At 39.6% G+C, this 25,079-nt stretch overlaps 1 protein-coding gene and 1 long non-coding RNA gene across 8 annotated transcripts in view; one reads left to right on the top strand and one right to left on the bottom strand.

The window, feature by feature from the left end:
- The window catches only part of atrnl1a (attractin-like 1a), a 331,746-nt gene that overhangs the window by 277,963 nt on the left and 28,704 nt on the right, over positions 1-25,079 (bottom strand). For 6 of the 7 annotated variants that reach the window (XM_026189698.1, XM_026189697.1, XM_026189700.1 and 3 more), the window contains 4 exons: positions 9,902-9,985; positions 7,844-7,957; positions 6,828-6,956; positions 2,547-2,755 (listed from right to left, as the gene is read on the bottom strand). In XM_026189698.1, the coding sequence (XP_026045483.1) occupies positions 2,547-2,755; positions 6,828-6,956; positions 7,844-7,957; positions 9,902-9,985 (536 nt within the window). Of the gene's footprint in view, positions 1-2,546; positions 2,756-6,827; positions 6,957-7,843; positions 7,958-9,901; positions 9,986-10,145; positions 10,554-25,079 lie in introns of those variants that run through there. The other variant, XM_026189699.1, reaches the window with a different exon arrangement.
- LOC113034734 (uncharacterized) lies at positions 5,423-7,874 on the top strand. Its single transcript, XR_003274224.1, has 3 exons — positions 5,423-5,835; positions 6,721-6,804; positions 7,815-7,874. It is a non-coding gene; the product is annotated as an uncharacterized LOC113034734 (long non-coding RNA).

Raw genomic sequence — 25,079 nt, 5'->3', positions numbered from 1 at the left:
GATCTGATCGTGTTTTCTTCAGTGAACAGTTTTGCTTCTACTCATTTATATAATGCAAAAAAAAACCTTTATTTTAAATGATTTTATTCTTTTTTTTACTTATTAGTTTGTAAAGCACATTAAAATATTATAACTCAAAGTGAGAAAACTGACAGACCACAAAGCAGAGCTTATTCAGATGGCAGTCGAGAATAAAAGCACATCTTTACAGATTAAATGAGGATTTTCTAACATTGCAGGCGAGTGATTAAAGCAAGACGTGAGAAAACGAGATAAATGAAAAGCACTCGATCACAGACGCATTCAGCACTTTTCTTTCTGCGGGGGGTAGAGGGAAGAGGGGAATGAAGGACAAATTGTAGAAAATGCTCTTTCCATTAATGCAAAAAACTTTTTTTTTTTTGGTGATGCCAACTGGTGGTTTCCATGGTGACCAATACCTTTATTAAAAGCCCGTTTGTGTTTCTGATGCCTGCTCCGAGGCTCTGTATCTGCCTCCACCTCACTCATTACCAGACAGATACACATACATCCCTTTGCCTCACTGGTGTCTCTGTTGCTTTTGTGTGAACAATTTGTGATCTGTGGAAATAAGAGGCTGAATCCCAAAGCTCAGAATCTGACTCATTCGCTGTCATATAGATGGATAGCACAGTCCATCTGAATTGTTTTCAAGTGACTTAGTTAGGTTCAGAGATGATACCTTTGTGGCTGTCAAAACACCAAAAAAAATATATATATGTTAACCGATATCTCTTTGTGCAAATTATGACTTCATTACACAAAAAGTAAATAAATAAATAAATCAACAAGCATTGTTGTGAGCAGGTTGGATTTTTTTCCTACCAACACACACACACACCTACACACACCTTTGATTTTAGGATTAGTCTTATGTCTTTGTGTCTAAAAAACTTAAAGCAAATACTGAAATAGACAGCATATTTGCTGAATTTTACACTCACATACATATCCCTAAAACTGAAGTGTTAAATATTAAATGATTTTAATATTTTTTCCTATTGTTGTACTTAAACTGGGTCTTTATTTAACAAGTCACAGAGTATGCGATCATTGCCATTTAGCAATATGTTCCTACTGTAGCACCTCTCATATTAATCTGTTTAGTTATAACACATAATCAGTTCATCAATTTGGTGTCTTGTTTCTGAAAAACTAAAATGTAACTGACAAACACAACACTGGGTAAATACTGCTTAGCCTGCTGTTCATCACTGTACTGTACAATTTGGGATATTTGCCTTTTTTTTTTTTTTTTTGCTTTTAAAATGCATCCATTTTTAATCTTCATTCTTGGAGATTTTTATTGTATTGTTTTTAACAACATTTTATGGGAAAAAGTTGGTTTTCCTTTCTCCTTGTGCTATCATTATCCTTCCAGGAGGGGGCAGCACTTCACCATCCAACTTCAACAGACTTTGTTGTCTGCTGAATTGTTCTTCTTATGTATTCTCTTAATATGTTTGTTAGACATTTAGGATCAAACTGGATCTGAATCTTGAATGAACATGCAGTTGGTCAGATTTTCGTGATTATCCATGTTTTAACTACAAAAACTGAACCGAAACACGTAAATCTGTAACCGGTGCTTTAGAAGATGTAAATACTGGCTGAAGAATGTGACTTAACAGTTACTTTCATTTCATGCAAAAGCCTTTTACAAATGATGAAACCTCTGCGAACAGCACCAAGAAAAGCCGCTTTTCTTATAAAAAGAAATTAGTCTAAAATCACTCTCAGTCAGAAAACGTCATTTGAAATAAAGTTGTTGATTTTGAAGCCGCAAGAGGGATTTGTTTATGACTGCAATATAAAAATAAAAATAAATAAAAAAATGAAGCTAGATATATATTGTGCCACTAGGGAACATTTCCCTGGGAATCCCGTATAATATTTTATGATATTAAAGAATACTGATTCAGGCAGCATTGTGTTAGGCATAAACCAAGAGGACACTGGGATTGTGCTTTCAATTGCTTTTCATATTAATATTGAAAACTGCAAAACCGAAAGGAAAGCATAAGCAAAAAACTCACACTGCGCTCATTTGTTCATTTAATGACTAAAAAAAGCATCATGAAACTGGACTAAATTAACCGTTTTAAATGTGTTTGCATGACTAGAATCCAATAAGAAGCATCTCTAAAAACATGGTGTCATATCTCAGAGTCATTTTTGCCCCATTTTAGACTACAGTTGTAGACATCAGTGTACAAAATACTTACTGGATCAGTGGTTACTGTGTTTGTGAACACTTCATGAATTAATAAATAAGGTCCTGAAAGTTCAGATACAGCACTTTAAACTATCCCTATCCTTTTCCTCTCTGTTATCATCTCGCCTGCACTCCACTCCTGTCTTCACTGCAGGAAGCCCATTACAGTAGCACCAAGCCAAAGTGCCTGTTTTGCCATCCTGGCTGCACCACAGGAAGCCAAGTTTCCCCCAATAAAATCCTCATTTACTATGTATCACTAAACTAAGTTTTAAATTCCCCAATAAAATTCAGCCTTCCGTTTTCTTACCTTGCCAGCTGTCGTTGCAGACACACAGCTTCTCCCCGGTCAGGTCACAGTAGCCGTGATCTGGGCTGCCACAGTTGTCTCTGCAGTAAGGGATGTCGCATGCGTCCCCCTTCCAGTACTCCTCGCACTCACAGTACACACGTCCTGCGACCGAGTTCGCAGTGCTGCATCTGCCGTGGCCCGAACAGTTGTTGGGACAAGAGTTTATCCTGCGGGAGACACAGTTAGCCAGAAAGTCAAACAACATCTTCAAGGTTATGGAGAGCCATGAGCAAAAGAGAATACTTGACTGTGACGGGCCAGATATTATTTTTAGATGAGTATATGGCCTTGAGATATTGTGCATGCCTCATGAAATATTAACTGAGGTGACTGCAGTCATCTACTTATATACTTATAGTAAAATTTACTGATAGCCAAAGTTGCTATTTTTTACCTTTACATATTAGATGTGTGTATTATTTGCTTTAGAGTGGATTCATGTTCAATATCTGCTGGAACGACTGTTCAGCAGATATGCCCAATACCATCAAAACTGTCACTAACTTCAGTGAATATTTCACCAGCATTGCTATCTAAAAGTCTTCCAATTTCCTCGTTATCAACCCCAGTAAAAATTGAGGTTCTCGTCTCATTAAAGAGGCAAGACAATCAAATCTTCTTAATTCTTTTATCAGGAGTCTTGCTGTCATTTTTGATCAGTTCTTTGAATTTCTCATTTTAAGCTAATCCAGTTTTGCTTCTTCCAGCTAAAAAAAAAAAAAAAAAAATAGTCTTGAGTTTTGCCAAGTTTATCAGCCAACAACGTTTGTGCTACTACTACTCAATCGTCTTACCTCTCCTTCAACATAACAAACACTAGCTGATGACCACACATGAACAGAAAAGAAAAATGCATCCCTAGGATATATTATTCTCTTACTTCCCTCTCAAGGCTTTTGTATACAAACATCTTGTATCATTTTTAAATAACCACAAAGTACATCAACTATTTCTTACTATTAAATAAAATGTAGCAAAGAATGTTCACTCAGTCTTGCTGCGTGAAACTGAAACATCACATGAACATCAGATTTGTTGGGAAGACAACAAAAGATAAATAATCCAAATACATACAAAAAAAAAACCCCAAACAACTTGGCATTGAAATACAGGAAATTTACACAAGGAACTCAGGAGAAACAACACACTATCCAAAAAGACAAAAAGGGCTGATTGGGGAAGTGGAGACAGGTGGGAAATGGGAAAGGGGCACAGCTGAACATAATCAAGACAATCAGACTGGAAATAAAACCCAAGACACAAGAGGGACTGGGGGGGATACACAAAAGGTGAGACAGGAATAGGAGCTACTGAGTGAATTACAGCAAAGTCAGAATAGAAAGTGACACTAAAGACGTCTTAAATCTATAAGACTTGAAGAGTAAACTAAGCATACAAAAAATGATAATGAAATGAAATGAGGAATCAGAACTCAACCTAACAATAACAGTGACAACAAATGCAATACTATGTATTGAAAAAGAAGAAGAACCTTAAAAATACAAAGCAAAGCCAGAGACCACGAAGGCATCACTGTGTAGATTTGGACTTCCTGTTTTTGATGCCATCTGAGTCTGCTTACATTAAAGTTTGAATCCACTTACTGTAAGTGGCTTTGGATAAAAGCCACCAAATCTAACTGAATGTTATGCAAAAATAAACAATGTGACACACAATAGAGATGGAGCTAAACTACCTCTGATTTTAAACAAGATAAATTATAGACACAGCGAGGAAAACGCAAAGAAAAAGACAGACGTGACTGAAAATGGGAAACGGAGGTGGAACAAAGAAATTGCACATAAAAATCAAAACGGAACAAAAAGCACTGAGACCGACATTACAAGGCGTTTCTATGGAATATCAGATAAGTTCGAGATGAAAGAGATAGAAAAATTGGGGGGAAAGATGTGAAGGACCAGAGGCGGAGAATCATGTTTTTGTTAATGCAAAAAGCTGGTTTGCTACCGTAACAAGGGTGTTGTCATGACAACCTTCATCTCCTCTCCGTGGGCATGTGTGTGCGTCTGTATGTGTATGTGTGTGCTAAGAAGAACCTGTGTAAATGCACGTATTCCTCCCAAGCAGGTGTCCAGCTTGGGAGGAGTTACATAGCATTCAGTTTTCAGTAATGACCATCACTAATTGCACAAAGTGGGTTGGTTTAACGTTAGGGGTGATAGAAATCTACATGAACAGTGTGAATGGTCCTGTACGACTGAGCTTTTAGTAGAGCCAGGAAACAAAAACCAGCAATGTTACAGCGGCTCCCAAACACCGTTCCCAGTTGGCATGGCGAGGCAGACTGGCTGGCTGGCCTTCAGTCCGAGTAAATGATAAATGTATATAGCACTCTTTCTACTCTACTGGAGCACTCAAAGCACTTTATACAAGATGTCCCATTCAGCCATTCACACAAGCACTTTTTTCCACATCTAAGTGCTTTCTATCTAACATTCACACCCCAATGAATGCATCAGGAGCATCTTGGGGTTCAGAATCTTGGATATCCAAGGATCCCTCCCTGACCACCAACCTTCCAATTAGTAGATGACCTGCTCTACCTCCCTAAGCCATAACCATCCCACACTTGAGATTTTGTGTGAGCCACAAAAGTGATGAATAACATTAAGTTTATTATTACATATCAAAGGCCCTGCCTGACAGTGATGAGCATTTGTGAGAAGATAGAAAAATGGTGTACACAAAACCAGCTAAAGGAAAAAAAGAAAAGAAACAACTGCAAAAGCAACTTCCTTTATGACTTCATCAGACTGGGAACTTCAACGGCTTTCAGCCCATAGGTAACGTGCCAAAGCTAAAGAGGTGTCTGGAAGCATATATAGAAAAAAAAGACATGGGATTTGCACCATAGGCAGCAAGAACATTTTGTGGATTGTGTCAAAGTTTCTGATAGGAGGATGGATGTAAGTTAGCATTGTTGTCAATTCAGATGACACAGCTGTGATTATAGATTATAATTTTGCCTTGCTTGACTATTATCATTACTCACCAGGTGGTGCCACATAATGGTGTCTTCACGATCTGTGCTAGCTGAAAGTATTTCAGCTTTGTTTCTTTCTTCTTCTTTTTTTCCCAATCACGTGAGTTTCTCCCAGTGACCTTGGATTCTTTTGTCCCCACCGGCAACAGACACCCAGAAATGGAGACCGGCTTACTGTTGCCATTTGTAATTCAACTGTGGTTTTATAGAGAGCAACATTGGAGAGCATTATGAGGCTTCCTGGTAAGTTTTCTTTAAATGTCATGTGTCCTGCTTATGCAATGTCTCTGAACACACTATTAGTGTAGCTAATAGTGCATGTGGTTTACCAAATCCAAGAAGCTAGGTGGTGTGAAAAATCTGGATTTTTTTCCCCCCTTCTTCTTGTGTTGTTTTCCTGGGAGTGTATCCACACACAGCTGCCAGTTATATGTCTTTCCAAGTTTTCTCTCTACATAACCAGGTTCACATGAGTGGGCGACATCCCAATCAGTGATCACGGTTGTTAAATCAGCCACCAACACACAAAAATTTGTGATCGTCTCTCTCTGTCGCCCCAGGGAACAAATGCCACTACAAGCTGAAGTCAAAGTCTGGCAGCAGATGATAATGAGAAGCTGCAAAAACTCTTATAAAGCCTTTGCTTAATTTTGGAATATACAGATTACATTTTTTACCTTGTTAAGTTCTCATTAATGCAAAAATGTCCCCGTCGTGGGATCAGTAAAGTCTTATCTTATCTTATCAAAATATTAATAATATGAGCCTGTTGCGCACTTTCTGTCTGTATTGAACTTTTCGTGTCACTTTGACTTGTCTTAATGGGAAAATCCTGGGTGAGACTAATTTCATTGCCCTACAAGTGACAAATGAAATCACACAGACAATAGAAGCACACCTAAATATAACACAGCCATAGCATTTGGTAAAAATAATCACTTAGTAAGCTGTCGATGTAACTGCTTGATATTGCAAATCAGTTAGCTGATGATGCATTTGATCTGCTGCCACAAATAAGCACACATTAACAAGCTGATGCTATCAGGATTTGGTATTTGGCTGACATTTCAGTACAAATTTCAGTATAAATACAAATATAAGATGTGTTCTCTTTTGTTTATATCGGAGAGAACAGACTGATCATGAACTGGAACAACTGGAAAAACAGAGGATGGGAAAAACAAACAGGTGAAGACAAGGAAATGAGTGACGGTAAGAACAATATTGAGGCTTACGAGTAGGCGATGCTGAAACCAGTCAAGTTGTAGGCAGCGTCACTAAAGAAGTGAAGCAGAGCGTAGCCGGACGTTGTCACAACCTCAGGAACTGTCTCATTACCTCTGGTCTCTGGCACCACTAGACCGCTGAGAAAAGAATTCAACAGAAAGGCAATGAGACCTGCAAAGACAGACATCCCCCATGGACCCAAAATAATAACAGAAGGTTTTCTGAAATGTATTTGGTGTATGATGTGCTCTAGTCTGAAAGCACTGCCACCCCACAGAAAATACATGACAGTAATTAGCCTTGAAGTAAAAAACATTGCAGTGCAGTGGCAAATTAAATTTCGTTTGATTATGATTTTTTGTGGGGACCGGGTTGTCACTTTTAATCCGTGCAATGCACTGTAAATGTACCCATGTCCACACTGAGCCCAAGCTCCCTGCAGGAACTAGTGTTTGTTTTTTTACAATGCAAAGCGGAGGTACCCATCCATAATGAACAATTTAAGTTTACTTACTGTAGGTAAGAATGCTACACAAGTCAAGACTATGTATAATCAAATGGCAGATATTTTTATATATTTTTCTTGAAATAGTCCAAATTGCCCCTTTATGGAAACAACTGAACTCTTAACAAGAGATAAGCCTCAGTGGATTAGAATAAGTGGGAGGTTGGTAAAATATTGCAGCATTACTGTTTTAATGAATTTGCATGAAATGAAAGAGTTCCACCCACATGCTTGTAGATTGTTCTTTAGAAGGGAAAAAAGAGCAAAGTACAGAATAAATCTCGAGAAAAAGAAGTGGCATTCAGGGATAATGTGAGTAATTGCAGTATTTTCTTTCTATTATTGCTGTATTGTGGTAAGCCAGCAATTATGGGGTCCATTGTTTGGCCATACATGAAGTCATTTGACTGCACAAGCACAAATTTATTGGCACTTTTGAAGCAGTGCCAAAGGGTACCTAAGTCATTTACATATTTCCTCCATTGCACAGCTCTCCTATTCAGACTAGCAGGTGCTCACCTGAAGACAGCAATCAAAGGGGCGTAAATGGAGTCTCCATCATAGACGTACATGTGGTCCCAGCTGCACTCTGTGGCAAAGTGATTGAAGCGAAGCCTGAGTACAGCGTTGGGGCTGGGAGACGGGGAGAGAGGGAATGCAGAATAAACAGGTGTGACAAAAATACTCTTGATAAATATATATACTACCTATAAGCTTCATATGATTCTTACTTTATAGAAGTGTCTCCACTATTCATAAAATCTGTGGTTGAGATCATAAATCGACAGTTCAGGGACTCACACTCACTGCAGAAAACCTTTTTGCTATATTAAAATCCTTGTGAGATGTGTCCTTGCCTAATGCCAGCACTGTAGAAGATGCATTTCGTGCAGTGTCTGTTCACATGCAGACTATTAGTATCAAGTATCCTAGTTTTGTAAAGGTCCAATCCTGAAATAAACCTTTATTTCAGCTTTAGATAAACCTGCATATGATAATCAACCAATTTTACACATGAAGGCAAACACCAGGGAACTAATCATTGTCTCCCATATGTGGACATGCATACCTAATTGGTTAAAAAATAAAAAATAAAAGTCCTAATGATAATTGATGTGATAAGGGCCTAGACGTTAAAATGAAGGAAAATCTGCACTGTACAATCATTGCAAATTTTATACAAATTCATTGCAAATTAAATACACCAGGGTGTGATGGAGGAGATTTTTTCTTTTCTTAGCTCATACCTGATTTATTTATTCCTCTTTGACAAATGAATATGCTCTGGAGATTTTATAGCAATCTGTCATTAAAAAATAAAATTTTTTTAAAATGAAGCTATCACTTAAAATCATCCTTCATATTAGCTGAGTAGCACATTTTAAAGCATGTGTAAAAATGATTGGCAGTAACCGTTTAGCATCATTTTTCATTGTGCAGCTTGTTCTAATGAATGCCTCAATGTCTGAAATGGGCACAACAACACAGTGGGCAAAAGTTGTCACAGTAATGTGACGTGTTGTAAATGGAGACATATCAGTGAAGTTTATGCTAAAGTATAACAAGAAAGGAGAAGCTTTGGTGCTTTGGTCCTATCAGAGAGTGTGCAGAGCTTTGTAGACTGTCCTCTACATGTAGATGTTAGCTGGGAGCTGATTAAAAGAATATAAGTGGAACAACTGGCTTGTGTTGTTGTTGGTCCTTCAGCCATCAAGCCCGAATTTATAAAATACAAAGAGCTGATAACCAGCAGAGAGTTAAAATTTGACACTTCCTTTTCTAGTCAGTAACCAAAAACCTACACAAAATGACACAAACACACTACTGTGAGTCCCATTAAGTGTTGAGTTGGGAGTTGAAATGTGTTGGCAAGGTGACCTTCTTGTTGTGCAACAAAATGCCTGAAAATCACATTTTCAGTCACAGTCCATGGATATCTGCTCCAAATCTCTTGGCACCCCATCCAGTAGTTAAAGCCTTCTGAGGGGAATGTGTGATACGATATACAAATAAAATTAGCTTGAACTCACTTTTGAGTAACTTTCTCTCATCTTTCTTAGAGAAAATGCAGCTAGTACAGTAAAATAAATAATAGCATATATAATAGTAGTAATATATTACGGAGCCTGAGCTGCCCTTCAGCATTTCCCAAGGAGATCATGGACATCTTCATTGCTTTGCCCAGAGCTCATCTAACATTCCAGAGCATACAGAGACCATTAAATGTATGACCTTACACACCGTGTTAGAAAATAATGATTGCCATTCTGTGACTTTTACATGGTGGTCTACCAGTGTATACTACATGTAGTGCAAGCAAGCATTGTATTTCCATAGCAAGAGAAAAAAATTGCAAATGAAGCACTTTCAGTCGGTGCAGCATGAGCAGTAAATATGCAAAAAGCAACTACGAAGCACAGTAACTACTATATTCACAGACAAACTCCTTCTTTTTACAGAATAATACAGTCTCTCTTATCTAGAGCCCTTAAGTTAGATACAGAATAAAGTCTTTATCCAAGTGGAAGTAAGTAAGATTAATGATGACATGTGGAAGATAAAAACAGTGGTACTTACAATCCTTCTATTAACCAAGTGCACTTGGTCTTGTACTTATAGTTGAATGGACCATCTGTGAGAGAGCCTGACAGGTCTGTTAACCTGCAGAAAGAGACACAGAGGGGAGAAAACATGAACACAGCGACGCAGTTTAATATGCTCAAAATCAGAAACAACTGGGGGAGTCTGTGACAAAACAGACAAAAATTAGAGTTGAAATCTTATCTTGTGACCCCTACAAGACAAAGATACTCATTCTTACATCAGTGAGGGTCCCCATCAGTGCAATCATGTGACATCAAAGAGTTGTATTTGGGCTTAATGTTTGATTTACTACCACCAGATCAAGCGTGGCAGGGCATGAGCTTTTTTCCCCTCCTTATTTCAGGTTATTCCTTGGTAAGAAAATACAAATAAACATTTGTTTTAAACAAACACACTAATCATCTAAAAAGAAGAAGAAGAAGAAACCATTCTTCTTAGCAAAGAATTTAATATTATATCATTTGAATTGAAAATAATAGCTTAAATTATTTAAAATCAACATCCATTTGATGACTGCACAGTAAAACTTTGGCAATATGAAATAGTGAGCACTTTATAACAACTGGTGCTCAGCCTAACTGTTCTAAAATGGCCCATTTAATTATTTTTTTTATCCCCCAGATTAAGAACATCATACACCCTAAAGACTGCTATAACAGTAGGACCGAGCAGAGACCTTACATGGAAATTATGGACGAGCAGAAGAACATCCACACTAACCAAGAAGGATCCTGTAGCTCAGTGCCCTAACATCAGTGAGAGGAAGCTGCTATTAAAGTGAGAGATTGAGAGCCTGCAATACAATGGGACCAGTACTGAGCTGCATGGATATAATGAGCTGACCTTGGCAGAAGAGAGCAGTGTTAAAGAAGGAAAACCGCCTGCCATGATGGATGCATCCACTGAGCTGAGGATGAAGACACAAAGCCACACAAACTGGGACGCAACTGTGCCGGCTCTCTGACAAAATCCTATCAGGAGAGATGCTTGCAAACATCAACACAGCTCAACTCATTATCCCCACAACCAACATGTACACAGAAGAAGGTGGAAGCCAGGAAGGAAGTTAGTTGGTAACATCGCCTATTCTTGCTGCCTTTTATTCTTCAGCACGTACATTATCTCACACTGTCAAATTCACCTCGTTCAAAATGTCAATGTTCCTGTCCAACAAACTGTGTCTACACAGCCAGTCGGCCTCTTATCACCAGTCTTTTAATCCACTGTGATCTTCCACTCTCCCTTGAAGGGGTCTGGCATGGCGAAGTGATCCTCCTCCTCCCCATTTCTACTGTACATCATGTGTTTTGTTCAGGCACCTCATCCAAAGTCTTCATGAGCCATGATTTCATCACCACCACCAGTGAGCAGTGTTGGGGGTGGGTGGTGCCTGGGTGAGGGTATCATTCCAGTTGAGTTTTTACCATTTTAAAATGTTCAGTTTCAGTTTTTAGTTTTGATTGTTCATTTTAGTATTTTTAACTGTTACTATATGGAGGTTCTGCACAGGTATTAGAATAAGAACACAGCACCTTTTCAGTGCAGATAACTCAATAAACAGATGCACCAAAGACTAAAACTAAAGCCTGTAAATTTTATATTCCAACATATTTTATGTTATTTCAGTAAATTTTATAAGTGTACAACATTATTTCCGTGTATCATCTTTTTTTTCCCTCTCAAGTTTTTAGTTTGGTTGAACTCTGTCCAGTCACCATCTTTTACTTTCAGCTAGGATTCTTCTCAGTCTACCTACCAAAGAATACTTAATATTTTGCACACTTCTTTATTATAAAATTTTCTCCATATTTTCAGCACCACCCACCCCATCAAAAATGTAATTTCCTTTGGTGTGTATTGTAACTCATCCTCTTCGTGCCAGTTTTTATGAATGGAGCTGGTTTTATTGTGAAGACACCATCAGGTTTCACAATAGCAGACACCACGGCTGTATTCATTATTTAATCCTGGATTACATTACATTACATTGTGTCTTGTAAAACTAAGATTTGTCATCTCCCCTTTTGTCCTTCCTGGTGCTATAGTGGAACCAAAGACTGCCCAACACAGCTCTGCTTTGCAGTCATGTTAATAATTATTATTTTCCCAGGCAGCAGGCCTAACAAGCATCTCAGATTGATTCAGACTGACTGACAGATTGGCAGAATAACAGTATGAGGTGACGAAACATGGCATCCCTCTGAAATCAAGGTGAGGCAATCCCTGATGCTGTTGCTATAGCGATCCCAACATGACAAATTCGTGTGACATCTGTAAAAACCAAGATGGTGGTAACCAGCGATTGCACTTGTCAATCAAAGTAATCCCATGCTCAAGGGAAAATCTGAAAACACACACACGCACACTGTCACACACAACATATCGGCACCACATACAGTGACGATGTCGCCGGCTGCCGCCAGTTGAACACTATGTTACTGTGTGACCGTGTGTGCTCATTATCTAAGCCCTCACTATAGGATCTGTGCTCACTGTGGCACACTGCCAGACTAGAAAAAGAAGGAGAAAAATAGAGTGAAACTCTCATTTTTCTGATTTTTCTGAGTGAAAGACTCATTTTTCTTGTGTCTTTGGGGGGGAAGCATAAAACAAGATAACAGAGACCGACATAGTAGATAAAACTTCATCCACAAAATCACAACATGAGGCAAGCTGAGAGCTAGTTCTGAAGCACACATCGAAAATGGAATAACCCACTGAAAAATCTGTTTTAAAAAGTATGGTATAAATGAAGATAATTCACTGGTGTAGCGTCAGTCTATGTGATTATCCTAACTCATGTTTATGAACTGTGTCCAATGATACACCAATTAAAGACAATTAGTTCTACAATCAATGTAAAATGCTTTCCTCTGACCTTATAATCTAAGGTCAGGTGAAACAGAACTCAAATAAATCAATCAAGCCAAATAACCTTTATTGTCCCCAAGAGGAAATTTGTCTTGAACATAGTGCTGCTTGATATGAAATAGAGAAAAAGACATTCATTAATGAAAGGCATATAGTATTGTATTACTGCTAATAAAACGTCAAATAGTGATTGAAAGCATAAATGGAAGGAAAAAAAACCTCTAGCATCATATATAGCACAGGAATGAAAAACATTACCATCATAACTTTGAATAGAAGCATCCATCGAATCAATAAAGGTAAAGCATATTTATATTTGCCATGATGCTTCTCACGCCCAGCAAAACACTTACTGCTGCAATTGTAAAACAGCATTTCATAAGTCATAAACCATCATAAGTTACGTTTAGAAGAAACTGCCCTGTCCCTAGCATCCTGCAGAGTGCATACACTCAGTCTTTGAGGCAACAAGTGTTTGTGCGAGTGCAACATTTCACTACATTTCACTCCCAGCTCAGAACCTCAGCCAGATATGCTGTTTCTGGTAAACAAAGGAACCTAAGCAAGTGCTAACAGATTGCTGCACAGCGGGATGCGAGCTGCAGTAAATGCATACATCCTGCCAGTAAAACAGAAGCACACACATACACTCACACTCACAGACACAATATATGTAAAGGAGGAACAAGACAGGATGCAGAAGGTCTGTCTGTTTTGTTTCCTTTCCATCTCTTCTTCCCTTCACTTCTGCCCATTTACTCCTCCATCTATCCCTCTTCTGTCAGTCCCCGCTGATCACAGTTAGATCCCCCGACTTTAATCCTGGATTAGAAGACAAATATTCATGTCATGCTGCTGTAACACTGACTTAAATGTTGATCATATTGATGGTGATCATATTGATGATGATGATGATGATGATGATGATGAAAACTCGTTTCTTACTGCTGATGACACATGAACATCTTTAATGTCTAAAACTGAATGTCTGTTCCCAAGATCTATTGTCTATTTTCTTGTCTTATTATTGCACCTGTTTTATTGATGTTCACATTTTTTGAATTTAGGGCCATACTTCACATCCCATTCAAAGAAGGTCATTATGGAAATGCTGTAAAACTTTAGCAAAGAGCTTTGAAAGGTGAAATTAATCAAATGTAAAGCCATTATCAAAGTCTAAGAAAAAGAGGAACAGTCCTACAAAGTCACTAACTGTCACTCGTGCAATTTCTTTGCAGTGTGGGTGTTAAATGATGAAGAACTAGAACGAAGCAACATCCCAGCAACCAAAAGCCTAGTATGGCTATTTTATCTTAACCCACAACAGCAACTAAAAGGTTAAAAGGCTGTGCTGTGACAGCGCGAGTTCATAAGCTAGAAAACAAAAGTGAAATAGAAAAGAAAAAAATGCTGGAACATTTATTCATTCCACACTGTTGCATGCAAGGTTGGAGCAGGATGAAGCTTATTTCAAATAAGATGGTGTAATAGAGGGAATAATGCACACTGACGCACAGATGACCATTCACACTAAAATTTAATCTCAGCTGGAATCTTTGAATCTATTCAGTTATCCAAACATGCATGTAACTAGACTGTGAGGGAAAGCAAGAAGGCCACTCATGCCTGGGTTACATGCCTGCAGAAAAAGTTCCTCAGTGGGTTGAATAAGCCAAAGCTTAAACCGTGCTGATGTGTGGCAGCAGTGAAACGCACTTCCCAGCCTATATTTTTATTATTTTAATTACTGCTTACTGCGTTGTAAACTTCTTAGAAATTCAATTGCAGAACCTCAGTCACTCAGAGTCCATTGTCACTTGTTTTTTTCTTCTTTTTTGTGTTTTAATTGTTTGTGTATTTTTACAGGTACAGTTGCATTTGGGGAAAAAAAACAGCTAATTAGTCATCATACGATTACTATGAGCAAGTGGTAATCAGATGCTAAATACTAATGTGACCGTGTGCAATAGACTGGAAATTTGAAATGGTTGCCTCAAGGATGGCAATCAGGTCTGTCTTCAAAGCAGCTTTTGTGCACAGTTTAGGTTTGTGATAAAATGGAGTCAGTTATATGCAACCTGTGATCATTTGGTGATTAACTGCTATAAATTGACAAGAAAGGACAAATCTGTTGCTGTCTACATACACAAAAAGTTGCATTAAACAGATATTCAGAGTCCAGAAATTCCTCCATGAAGAGTGATGTAGTTGCTGCAAGACAGCAATTTAACTGCACAACGACAAATGGGCTTGACAGTCGTGCTTTTATATAGGAATATAACCAGAATATGAACAGTTGGGAACCAGCTGAGTCAAGCCCGCTATTGCAGAAAGACATGTCACAGTTGCACTAATTCAGATTGATAGTAACGTGTTAGTAATCTGCCTGTGTTTAGAAATTAGATGCCAATTATTTGCAAACCTTGACCATTCAGTCTGACTGCAGCCTGCCCATGTTGGAGTGTGATTGGTTGCAGTTAGGTTGCCTCCCACTCTCCTTTGTGATCTGAAGTCGTGAACAACTATTTGCAATCATTGTTTCCGACAGTTGTATAAGCAGCTATGAAAACAGATGTGTGGGACAATGACTGGTTCACTATATCGCCCAAACCCTAACATTTTGAAACGTGCAAAAATTACTATTCAAAAAAATAGAATCAAGAGTTAAATTTTGACAAAGCCTTGGTGTAGCTCTCCTCTGGTTTTCTCAGGCTGAGATCTTTGGCATATTCAGTATCTATAAAAGCATGTGCAAGGTAGATCACATTCATTGTTAATGTGAAGCTGACTGGTGTAGCCTCCTACAGTCCCAACAAGCCGTCACTCCAAACACCTCTCCCATTAATCTTCCCCCCAAAAACGCCTGGCACAGAAGAAGACGGCGTACATGTGTCGGCAGGAAGCCATCACTCACAGGCAGACTCACAGCTAGCTGAGGTTATAAATGGTGAGCAGGGGCAGAAGGCTGGTCATAATACGAGGCCAAAGTCAAATCCTTTACATACACCACAGAATTGGGATCAGGAGTAACACATGCTTATATATTGTACGAAAGCACCGAGGGACGAGCCATGAAAGGGTGACGGTGGCAGAGCAAGAGGAGGGGCAGCGAGCAGACTGATAAAAACAGAGACAGCAATGAGAGCATGAGGTATGGAGGAAGAGAGTCCAGCACCCCCTTGAAATATTCATTTGCTCCGGGTGAATAATTGATGCAGCACAGAAGACAGATGCATGGGGGATAGACAGACAAATGGATGGAAAAAGAACAAGCGGGACCGACAGATTAAGAGAGAGAGCCCAATATCGCCAGGTAGTGTAGTTACAAATCTCCCTTTTCATCTTCTCCCCTGTCACTCTATCCAGAGGGAGGCCTGGCTACACCTTCTGCACCACCTCCCTACTCATTTAATACCATCTGCTCATGTCATGCACACATCTGCTAATGGAAAGCTCAAGCCTTCACTCACCTCCTCATCTATTCAAATAAAAAAAATAAAAAAACATATTCTTTTAAAGCAGCATTACTCATGACACCAACAACTTCTTCGTCCCTTTCACACTTTTTTTCTCTCGAGCATTTCAGTCTCAGAATAGCAGTATAGTTGTTGTCATATGCTGAAGCTAAATCTTCCAGCTTCTCAGTAAATTATAAAAGGTTGTAATCAATGGAAGTAAATTTATAAGGTATTTCTTATTTCCAATATGAAGAAATGTTTTAAAGTTGATATACAATGCTGATTGATTTAGCCAACTCTAATTAGTGAACACAAGTGCCTGCATTTAGCTAAACAGCTATAACATTATTAAGTCATGACATTTACTGGCAAATGCAGTCAAATTACAATCTGATTTAAAAATCAATAGTCGGAAATATCTTCCTGTTTTCTGTTATTTGATGATGGATCAGTACAACTGCTACTTACACACATACACACTAAGTACTGCTTCTTGTGTACGTGTTCATGCAAGCCAGACAGACACGTCTGTTTTGCAAGTGTCGATTATACGTGGCCCTACCCGTGCACGCTTGGGTAGGGGAGGGGCTGAAACTGCAGGCGTACGCCTTACATACACCTTGAGATTTTACAGAAGAACACAGCATTGACAGTCTCACCCTGAGGGAAGAATTTATGATGCACAGCACTGTAGATGTCTTTAAAAAAAAAAAAAAAAAAACCCGTGCTGCTTTCTAGCTATGAATCTCCCACTACAAGCTGCTGTTTGGAGACCCAGTTTTTATCAGCAGTCATTAAAGTCGGTTTAGGCTCAGAGCTGATGTTTACTCTCTATGCATGTTTGAGGCTCATAACAAATGCACAAAAGTACCAAGTGATACTTCCAGGAAGTGATTTGAAAATAGCACAGCAAGTGGCCTAGAGGTGCGCACAGAGATGACTTTCAAGGGGAGATTGGCCAAGTTTAAATCAGATTTTTCAGCCTATCCCAGCTGTCTTTAGACAGGAGGTGGGTACACTATGGACACCTCATTTAATAAAGACAAAACACACCATCTTTATGAGCATTTTAAAACTACAGCTCCCAGGAGGATGCCTCAGAAAGTTGGGTGGACATCTGTCTATACTGTTATGCTGTACAGCAGTGCCACAGTTAATGCATCAGGTTATTTAAGATTTAATAAGCCATAATGGCACCTGTAAGGAAATTGAATTACAGCAGTATTAGCCCAGAGAGTCTGCAGTGACACCCTGACTGTCTCCCTTCCCAACTGAATTACAGAACTAAAGTTAAGCAGACTGTCTGCTCACCAAAAAGAGAAGAAGAAATTCAAGGCTACAAGTTGAACTGACAGGTCAATGTGTCTTACTGGCTACATCAAAGCAGCCTTGTAGTATTGATTTTCTCTGTAATCCCCCACTACAGACAGACATTTACTGACCGCTAACTGCACGACAGCCCAGTGACACATTCATACTAGAGAGGAACACATAATCAAAAACAACCGCAGTGACACAAACACACAACCGCACACACAAAGACTTTCAGTGACAGCATCTAGTCAGCTGAGTTTGACATCATCCATGTGAGAAACAAAACGACGCACACATGTTTGTGCTTAAGAGCTTCCAGAGACTGTTTTCATTCCCAGCCCTTTAATCATCACCCTAACCCTTCACAGCACACGCCTGCTCTCAAACTGTGCCGTGAACTGACCTATTAAAGAAGGGAGAGTTGTCCAGAAGTGATTTCACTTTGCAAAAATGCCTTCCCTCATGAAACAGATACACACACACACACTTTCATACATTTGGGGAAAAAGAAATCATAAAAATTCACAGCCTTGAAAATCCTCCAAGAATAACACCACTCCTGCGCTGTATAGTTTAGATGACCATATTTAGAAAAAACAGCTTGTGGCAGAGACTCGCCTGATTGAATCATATAATTTATAACAAAGCACAGCACAGTGGAATTCCCTCTAAGGCCACTCGGTACCCTCCCTTGTGTTAAAAAAAACACAGCTGAGTCTCTGCTGAGGTTGCTGCAGCTTGAGTACACTCAGCAGCACTGTTCACCACTTTTACTACATGGGAATACTTTTCATGGTTGCACATTATATCACAGTATATTGATATGACATAGCAAGTCATATTTTAACGTAAATGATCTAATTTGAAATTTAAAACCATATATAGTATAATGGATCATAGTTCAGGTGCAGATCCAAAATATACTTCACTGTGATATTATATGTTTTGCATTTTACATTCTAGGAAAGTCTAATGGTGCAACGAGAAGAAATAAAGATCCAATGTCCTGCCAGCTTTTCCAGCTGAATATTAGGTTACTGGGGTTAGATAATGACTTGACAACTCCTAACCTGAATGAGAGTAGAGTGTCAGGAAGGTTGCCTTTGCACCTCCAAACAACACTTTTGTTTACTTGGGCTTTTTCTGAATATGCCCTCTGAATGACTTTAGAAGGCCCAGTTAAATGTGGTTATATCATCACACACAACACAATAACAACATCATCTAAGAGTACTTTACTGTAAATCTACCCAATAAGTTGGTTGATAAAAGGTTTTGCTCATTTCTGCAGAGAGAGAAGCCTCTTCTATTCATCTGGGAATGAATAACTGGGACCTTATTTTAATTCTGTACATGCAGTTTGCTTGCTTGAAGTGGTGGGAATACTGAAGCAAGAGAAAGTTGGAATTCAATCACAAGGGGATTTCAAGTAAAGTTCATTTCTTCTGAGGTAACATTGAGGTAACAATACCAGCAATGTGTCCTCGAATACAGGGTCCCACTAGAGCCTGGGGACGTTTCCAACTTTGATTCATCGTCAGTGTTCAGTTTTCTGTTGTGTTCAGTCAGTCAAAGACATCTGGGATCCATGAATAAAATATAGATGGGAAATGAAATTGTGTTGAATCGAGAGGAGGCCATTTACAATTTATGCACTTTTTTTGTAAATATGATATACTAATGAGTTTGTGAAAACTTTTATTTTAAAGGAAGCAACACACAGCAAGAAGGTCCTGAGTTTGTCCACCACCGGGCTGCGGACTCGTGTTGGCGTGGGTTCTCTGCAGGTACTCCAGCTTCTTCCCACAGTCCAAAGACATGCAATTAGTGGGGTTAGGTTAATTGGTGAATCTAAATTGCCCATAGGTGTGAATAAGGGTGGGAATGGTTGTCTGTCTCTCTCTTTGTTAGCCCTGTAACAGACTGTCCAGGGTGTAATCTGTCTCTCGCACTATTGTAGCTGGGACAGACTCCAGCCCCCCAACCCTGACAAGGACAAGCAGAAGAGAATGGACAGTATATGTAAGGTACATCGTGTATAATCACTCCGTAAGACTGTGTAGAGTTTTTGGACAACAGGTTGTAAATGTTTTTCCTACTTTAGTTCTTTTATTTTGAGATCAAAACACATATGCTACAAAAGCAGAGACTGGCTTTAGCTTTTATTTCATCACAGTTAAATGCAGGACAGCACAAAGGTGAAGTTATTAGCACCATAGCCTCACAGCAAGGTCCTGGTTTTGAATCCACTATCTATACGGGACCTTTATGTATGAAGTTTGTACCTGCCTCCCTAGACTATCACTGACACGCCACAAATCCAGTCATACTGAATGATGTTACAAGTTCTCCACAGCTCCTCCATGCCCTTTCACATCTGCCACATGTACTGAGGGTCAATATTCTCATCTTTGAGAAGCACATGGTGCCAGTGGTGGATATGCTAATTCTTTTACTCTGTGGCTCCACGGTGTCAGGCAATAAGAAAAGGGCCCACTAGAGGACTTTGGGCCCTCAGGCCACCCTCATGCAGTCTGTTTGTTGATTGTTTTGTCAGAGACACTCACACCATCAGTTTGAAGTAGGTCATATTCTAGAGCTCTGGCAGTGTTTTTTCTTGCTCAGACGAGGAGATACCGGAACTGCTGATGGATTAAGGACTTGGTGATGGATTAAGGCCTGCCCGGCGCTCTTAGAGTAGCTGCCTGTCTCCTGGAATCTCCTCCATACTCTTAAGACTGTGCTGGGAGACACAGCAAACCTTCTGGCAATGACATGTACTGATGATGCCATCCTAGAGGAGTTGGACTACCTCTGCAACCTCTGTAGGTTCCAGGTATCAGCTCAAGCTAACAGTAGAGACACAGTCAGAAAAGATGTGTAGAGCTACGAAACTGACCACATCAATATCCCAAAAGTTTAACTGACTTAATGCTACTTCCTTAATTTTTTTTGAAGCAGTGTAAATTGCCCATTATTGTAAATGTGATTGGTTGTCTGTAACAGACTGGCGACCAGGCTATACCCTGCCTCTAACCTCTCTCTATAGCAGCTAAGATGGGTTCCAGCCCCTGAATCTGACCCTGAACTGGACATGCAGAAGAAAAGCAATGGATGGATAATCAAATATAAACGCCTCTCAGATTTCCGTACTGCAAAGTACTTAGTGTTTAAGGTGAGTTTGAGCTCTTTGTCCTGCTGCTTCTCCTTCAGAATCACTCTCTCTCTCTCCTGTTTGTCTCCTAACATAAACTTCTCTGTTATTGCCACAAACTTGGATTCAACAGTAAATAAGATTTTTTTTTCCCCATTATTTCCCCTCCTGAGAAATTATTTTGAGTACCTGTCTACCCTCTTAACGTATTTTTCCTCAATGCAGTCTGGCATTTTTAATGAATTAATTTCCATATCAGCAAACTAAGCTTGATGTATTGATCTCGTTAAGATGAGGACACCACTGGGCCTCTTTTTTCTTTTTTTTTGCCTGTCCCGTTTGGCTCTTTTGCCATCAGAATTATTGTCTAAAGACGAGGAAAGATGCCCAACAGATTTACTTTACCAAATTGACCATCCCAGCCTTGCAGTAATGGTCCATTTGATTCACCTTTTATTGTTTATTTTATTTGCATTTGCTGAATACAGGACAGACTTGACTGGGGGAAAGAAGGGGAGAAAGAAAGAGGGAAAGAAAAACAGCTGAGAAGAGGGACGGGGGAGAAGGGCAAAAAACAAAAACCAACAGAATAAGCAGAGAAAAAAAATGCATATATCAATCACCTGGATCACCTGTTGAGAAAGAAAAAAGAAAACAAGCAGAAGAGAACAAGAGTAATAGAATAAACAACATCACAATGATATATGGGAATATGACAGTAAATACTAAATATTAAACATTATTGTGCAGCACATAAGATCGACAGCGCACAGTGTGCTTTGAGGTAGGAGCCAAAAAGGGTGTAGTTTGTGGGTGTGATCACCCGTGTGTACACCTGTGAGCATGGACACGCTTGTTTTTTTGTTTTTTTTTTAAAAGGTTCCTTCATGTAATGATCTGCTAGAGGGTGTGGGGGGGCCACAGCCCCGTCCTCCAGGGCATGAAGCAGGTGTGGAGGAGATCAAAACTCCAGACATCCAGAGGCCCCCAGAACACAAGAGACCAAGGAAGACCAACAGAGGGGCAGCTGCGCCACTGTCCCGGAAAGAGCTGAGGAGAGTCCCAGATGAGGGCTCACTCAGCAGCCGCGGAGCAGAAGCCAGGGGGAGTTGCAGTGACGCGCCCGTGAGCTCCACCGGCAGCCAGCCGTGCCTGAGTGACCGAGCCCCAGGCCGAGAGGCTGGGGGCACCCCACCTCTGAAGTGGCCCGAGCGAGCCCCAGGCTCCAGGCCCCGATAAGTGGCCGCCAAGGAGTGAGCCGGTGTGTACCCGGACGCCCACCCCCAGACACAAAGAACCACCAATGCACCGATATCCGAGGGAGTCCGCCACCAGCAGGGGAAGTGGTGGTGGGGGGAGAAAGGCCTCCAAACCTTGGAGGGCCTGAGATGTCCCCAGAGAGGTGGCGTCTGATACCCAACCTGACATATAGACACAGACGTACAGGCACACACAGATACAAACATCCATTCCCACCCTCATGCTCTCATATGCACTTACTCCACACTCAACCAACGTGGAGACAGACATAAAGAGACGCTGTACACACAATCACACTCCCCAAGCGTACTCTACGAACCGGGTCTAGGTACCCTTGCCCCTGGAGGGGGGAACTGCACCCAGACCCAGGTGGTGTTACCCTTTTCCCTGCGGTGGGGAGAAGCAGACCACCACTGGGCCTCTGCCTTGTTTTTATTTCTGAATAGGGAAAGGCTTCTCTCCATTGTTTTGAAGGGGACGGTAGATACAGCATTTCTGCTATTTCAAGCCTTTATTTGGATCACATAAGAAGGTCTGATTGTATTATCTCGTCTCTGGTTCACAACGATTACAACACAAAGGCTTTTGGAATTTCATATAATATTCCATCTGGTAATTCACTGTCCTGCGTTAATCTGTTATTTTCAAAAATCTCTAGCTTCCATCCCCCAAGGAAACAGATTAACAGTGTTCTCCACAGTAACCTCAGAGCTTTATATGCCCTCTCTGTCCTGCCACAGTTGCCTTTTACTAGATTCCATACATTATTTCAGCATTATCTTGCCACTGGCAATACATCCACAAACATTTATGTTTGTATTAAGTTCAAAGAGTCTTCTGATAAAACAGTAAGTAATATTATCTGTGACACCTCTTGAAGTCTGTGCAAAACTCTCGCAGTGGATAAAATACACAGAAGATAGCGACAGAGCTGCGTAAAGCCAGTGATGGATAACCAGACAAGCCAGAAATGACGGCTGCATTGTTCACACGGAAGAGTGTGCACACAAAGGTGGACACATACACACACATGCCCAAAGGTGTAGGGGTCCCCAAGCTAGGGCCAACAAGGAAGATTGAGATATCTGTGTGTGTGTGTGTGTGTGTGTGTGTGTATCGAGGGAAAGTGAAATGAGGAGATGAATGGCCAACAATTGAATAACCTTGACCTTCTCTGCAGATATCCTTTATTAAAAATCAAGAAAAGCCCTTCTACCGGGAATAACAAAGGCAGAGAGCAGAGAGTGAGACTGTGTGTCTGTGTATGTGAGAGAGTGTGAGTGTGTATGATTGATGTTACTGGGTCTCTATCACCTAAGGTATAGTCATGGTCCAATGGGTTTCACACTAGAGCATCATTCATTGCAAGAACCCCCAATCTTTCTCTCTCCCGCACTCTCTCTCAAAACACACACACACACACTTCAAATTACTCCTGTACCTCAAATAAGGTCAAAGCAAAGCTAATAGCAACATGACCTGTTTAAACAGAGCAGAGTCACCTAAAGGAGAAGAGACAAAACAAGAAAAAGAAGGAAAAAGAAAGAAGCAAAGAGGATCGGAAGAGAAGAATACGGGGAAAACAAAAAAGAACAGAAAGGAATACAAGATGTTAAACAACAAAAGAGATGGAGAAGAGAAATTTGTGGTGCAGAGGAATAAAGAAAAAATGAGGAATGAAAATTAAAGATGCAGACAAAGAGGAAGAGGGATGAAAAAGAAGGATGACTGAAGAAAATAGAATCAATACAGAAGAATAGAAGAGAAAGAAAACAGACTCAAGACAAAGATAAAAAGAGAAACAAGTAGAAAGAAATGATGGAAAGGAAAGGAAGAAGAGGAGAAAGTGGTTAGGAAGATAACAGATAGACAGATAGACATTCACCTAATGTATATACCATATATATATATAATGTTCTTCCTCTACATCCCCCCCCGTCCCGCCCCCCTTTTTGGCACATGTCAAGGAGCGTGTCAGGTTACATTTCAATGTGTGTTATACTTGTATAACTATGCACACTCAGAAAAATAAAGGTGCCAACTGGAACCAAAAGTGGTTCTTTAGACTGATGCCATAGAAGAACCTTTTTTGGTGCCACAAAGAACCTTTCAAACAATGGTTCTTTGAAGAACCATTTCTTTCAGTGGTTCATTGAAGAACCTTTAAAGGTGCCCCAAAGAACCATCAAGAAATGGTTCTTTGGGGCACCTTTAATGGTTTTTCAAAGAACCTTTTTAAAAATGGTTCTTTAAAGAACCATTTTTAAAAAGGTCCTTCAAATGGTTCTTTAAAAGAACCATTTTAAAGAACCTTTTTTGAGTGGTTCTTTAAAAAACCATTTTAAATCTTTCAAAATAAAATGCATCATAAATTGAATTTGAGTAGGGTAAAAATAAATACGAGCACAGCATAGACATATATTAATGGTTTATTGTCATTTTGTAGTTACCAAAAGACAAAAAGGCATTTTAGCCCTCAGCACAACATCACTACTAATACATGTCACATATTAGTGTTTTAAACAGTAATAATTAAATATATTTGCTATACTATAAATAAATATATATAAATACTATAGCTACAGATAACACAACAAATAATACATGTATTGTTTAATTAATAAAACATCAGAAAGTGATAAAACACATTAGAAATAGCAATAGCTTCATAACAGACCAATAAATCAACACATTTTCATCAGCAGATATTTGCATGTTCAGTAAAAATATTTCAACAAGTTTATGATTAAAATGATCAATGAACTTTAGCATTACACCATGTAATGTACGTTTCATGTTGTACTCATGGTCCTTTGTTAGTCCAGTTTAGGATAATCTCTCTGACGTATGTATCATATCAAATATGTCATATCAAAACAAGCCCACACCTGCAGTTGTTTCAGTTTTTCACTGGTGTTTCCTGTCAGCTGGTCAACCTCTCAGGCGGACATCCATATCAGCCAACCAAACAACAAGTTCCTCCCTTTGTGCTTCAAATCCCTCCCACTCTGAGACAAGGAGCTGAAAGAGAGAGAAAAGAGTCAATTATAAAGAAGAGAAAAGTGAAACCCTCCTCAGAAGGTCTGACTCGCAT

Source organism: Astatotilapia calliptera, chromosome 13, assembly GCF_900246225.1.
Source record: "Astatotilapia calliptera chromosome 13, fAstCal1.2, whole genome shotgun sequence".
Classification (NCBI taxonomy): Eukaryota; Metazoa; Chordata; class Actinopteri; order Cichliformes; family Cichlidae; genus Astatotilapia; species Astatotilapia calliptera.
Note: the sequence above shows the minus strand (reverse complement) of the source record. Positions and strands in the feature narration are given on the sequence as shown.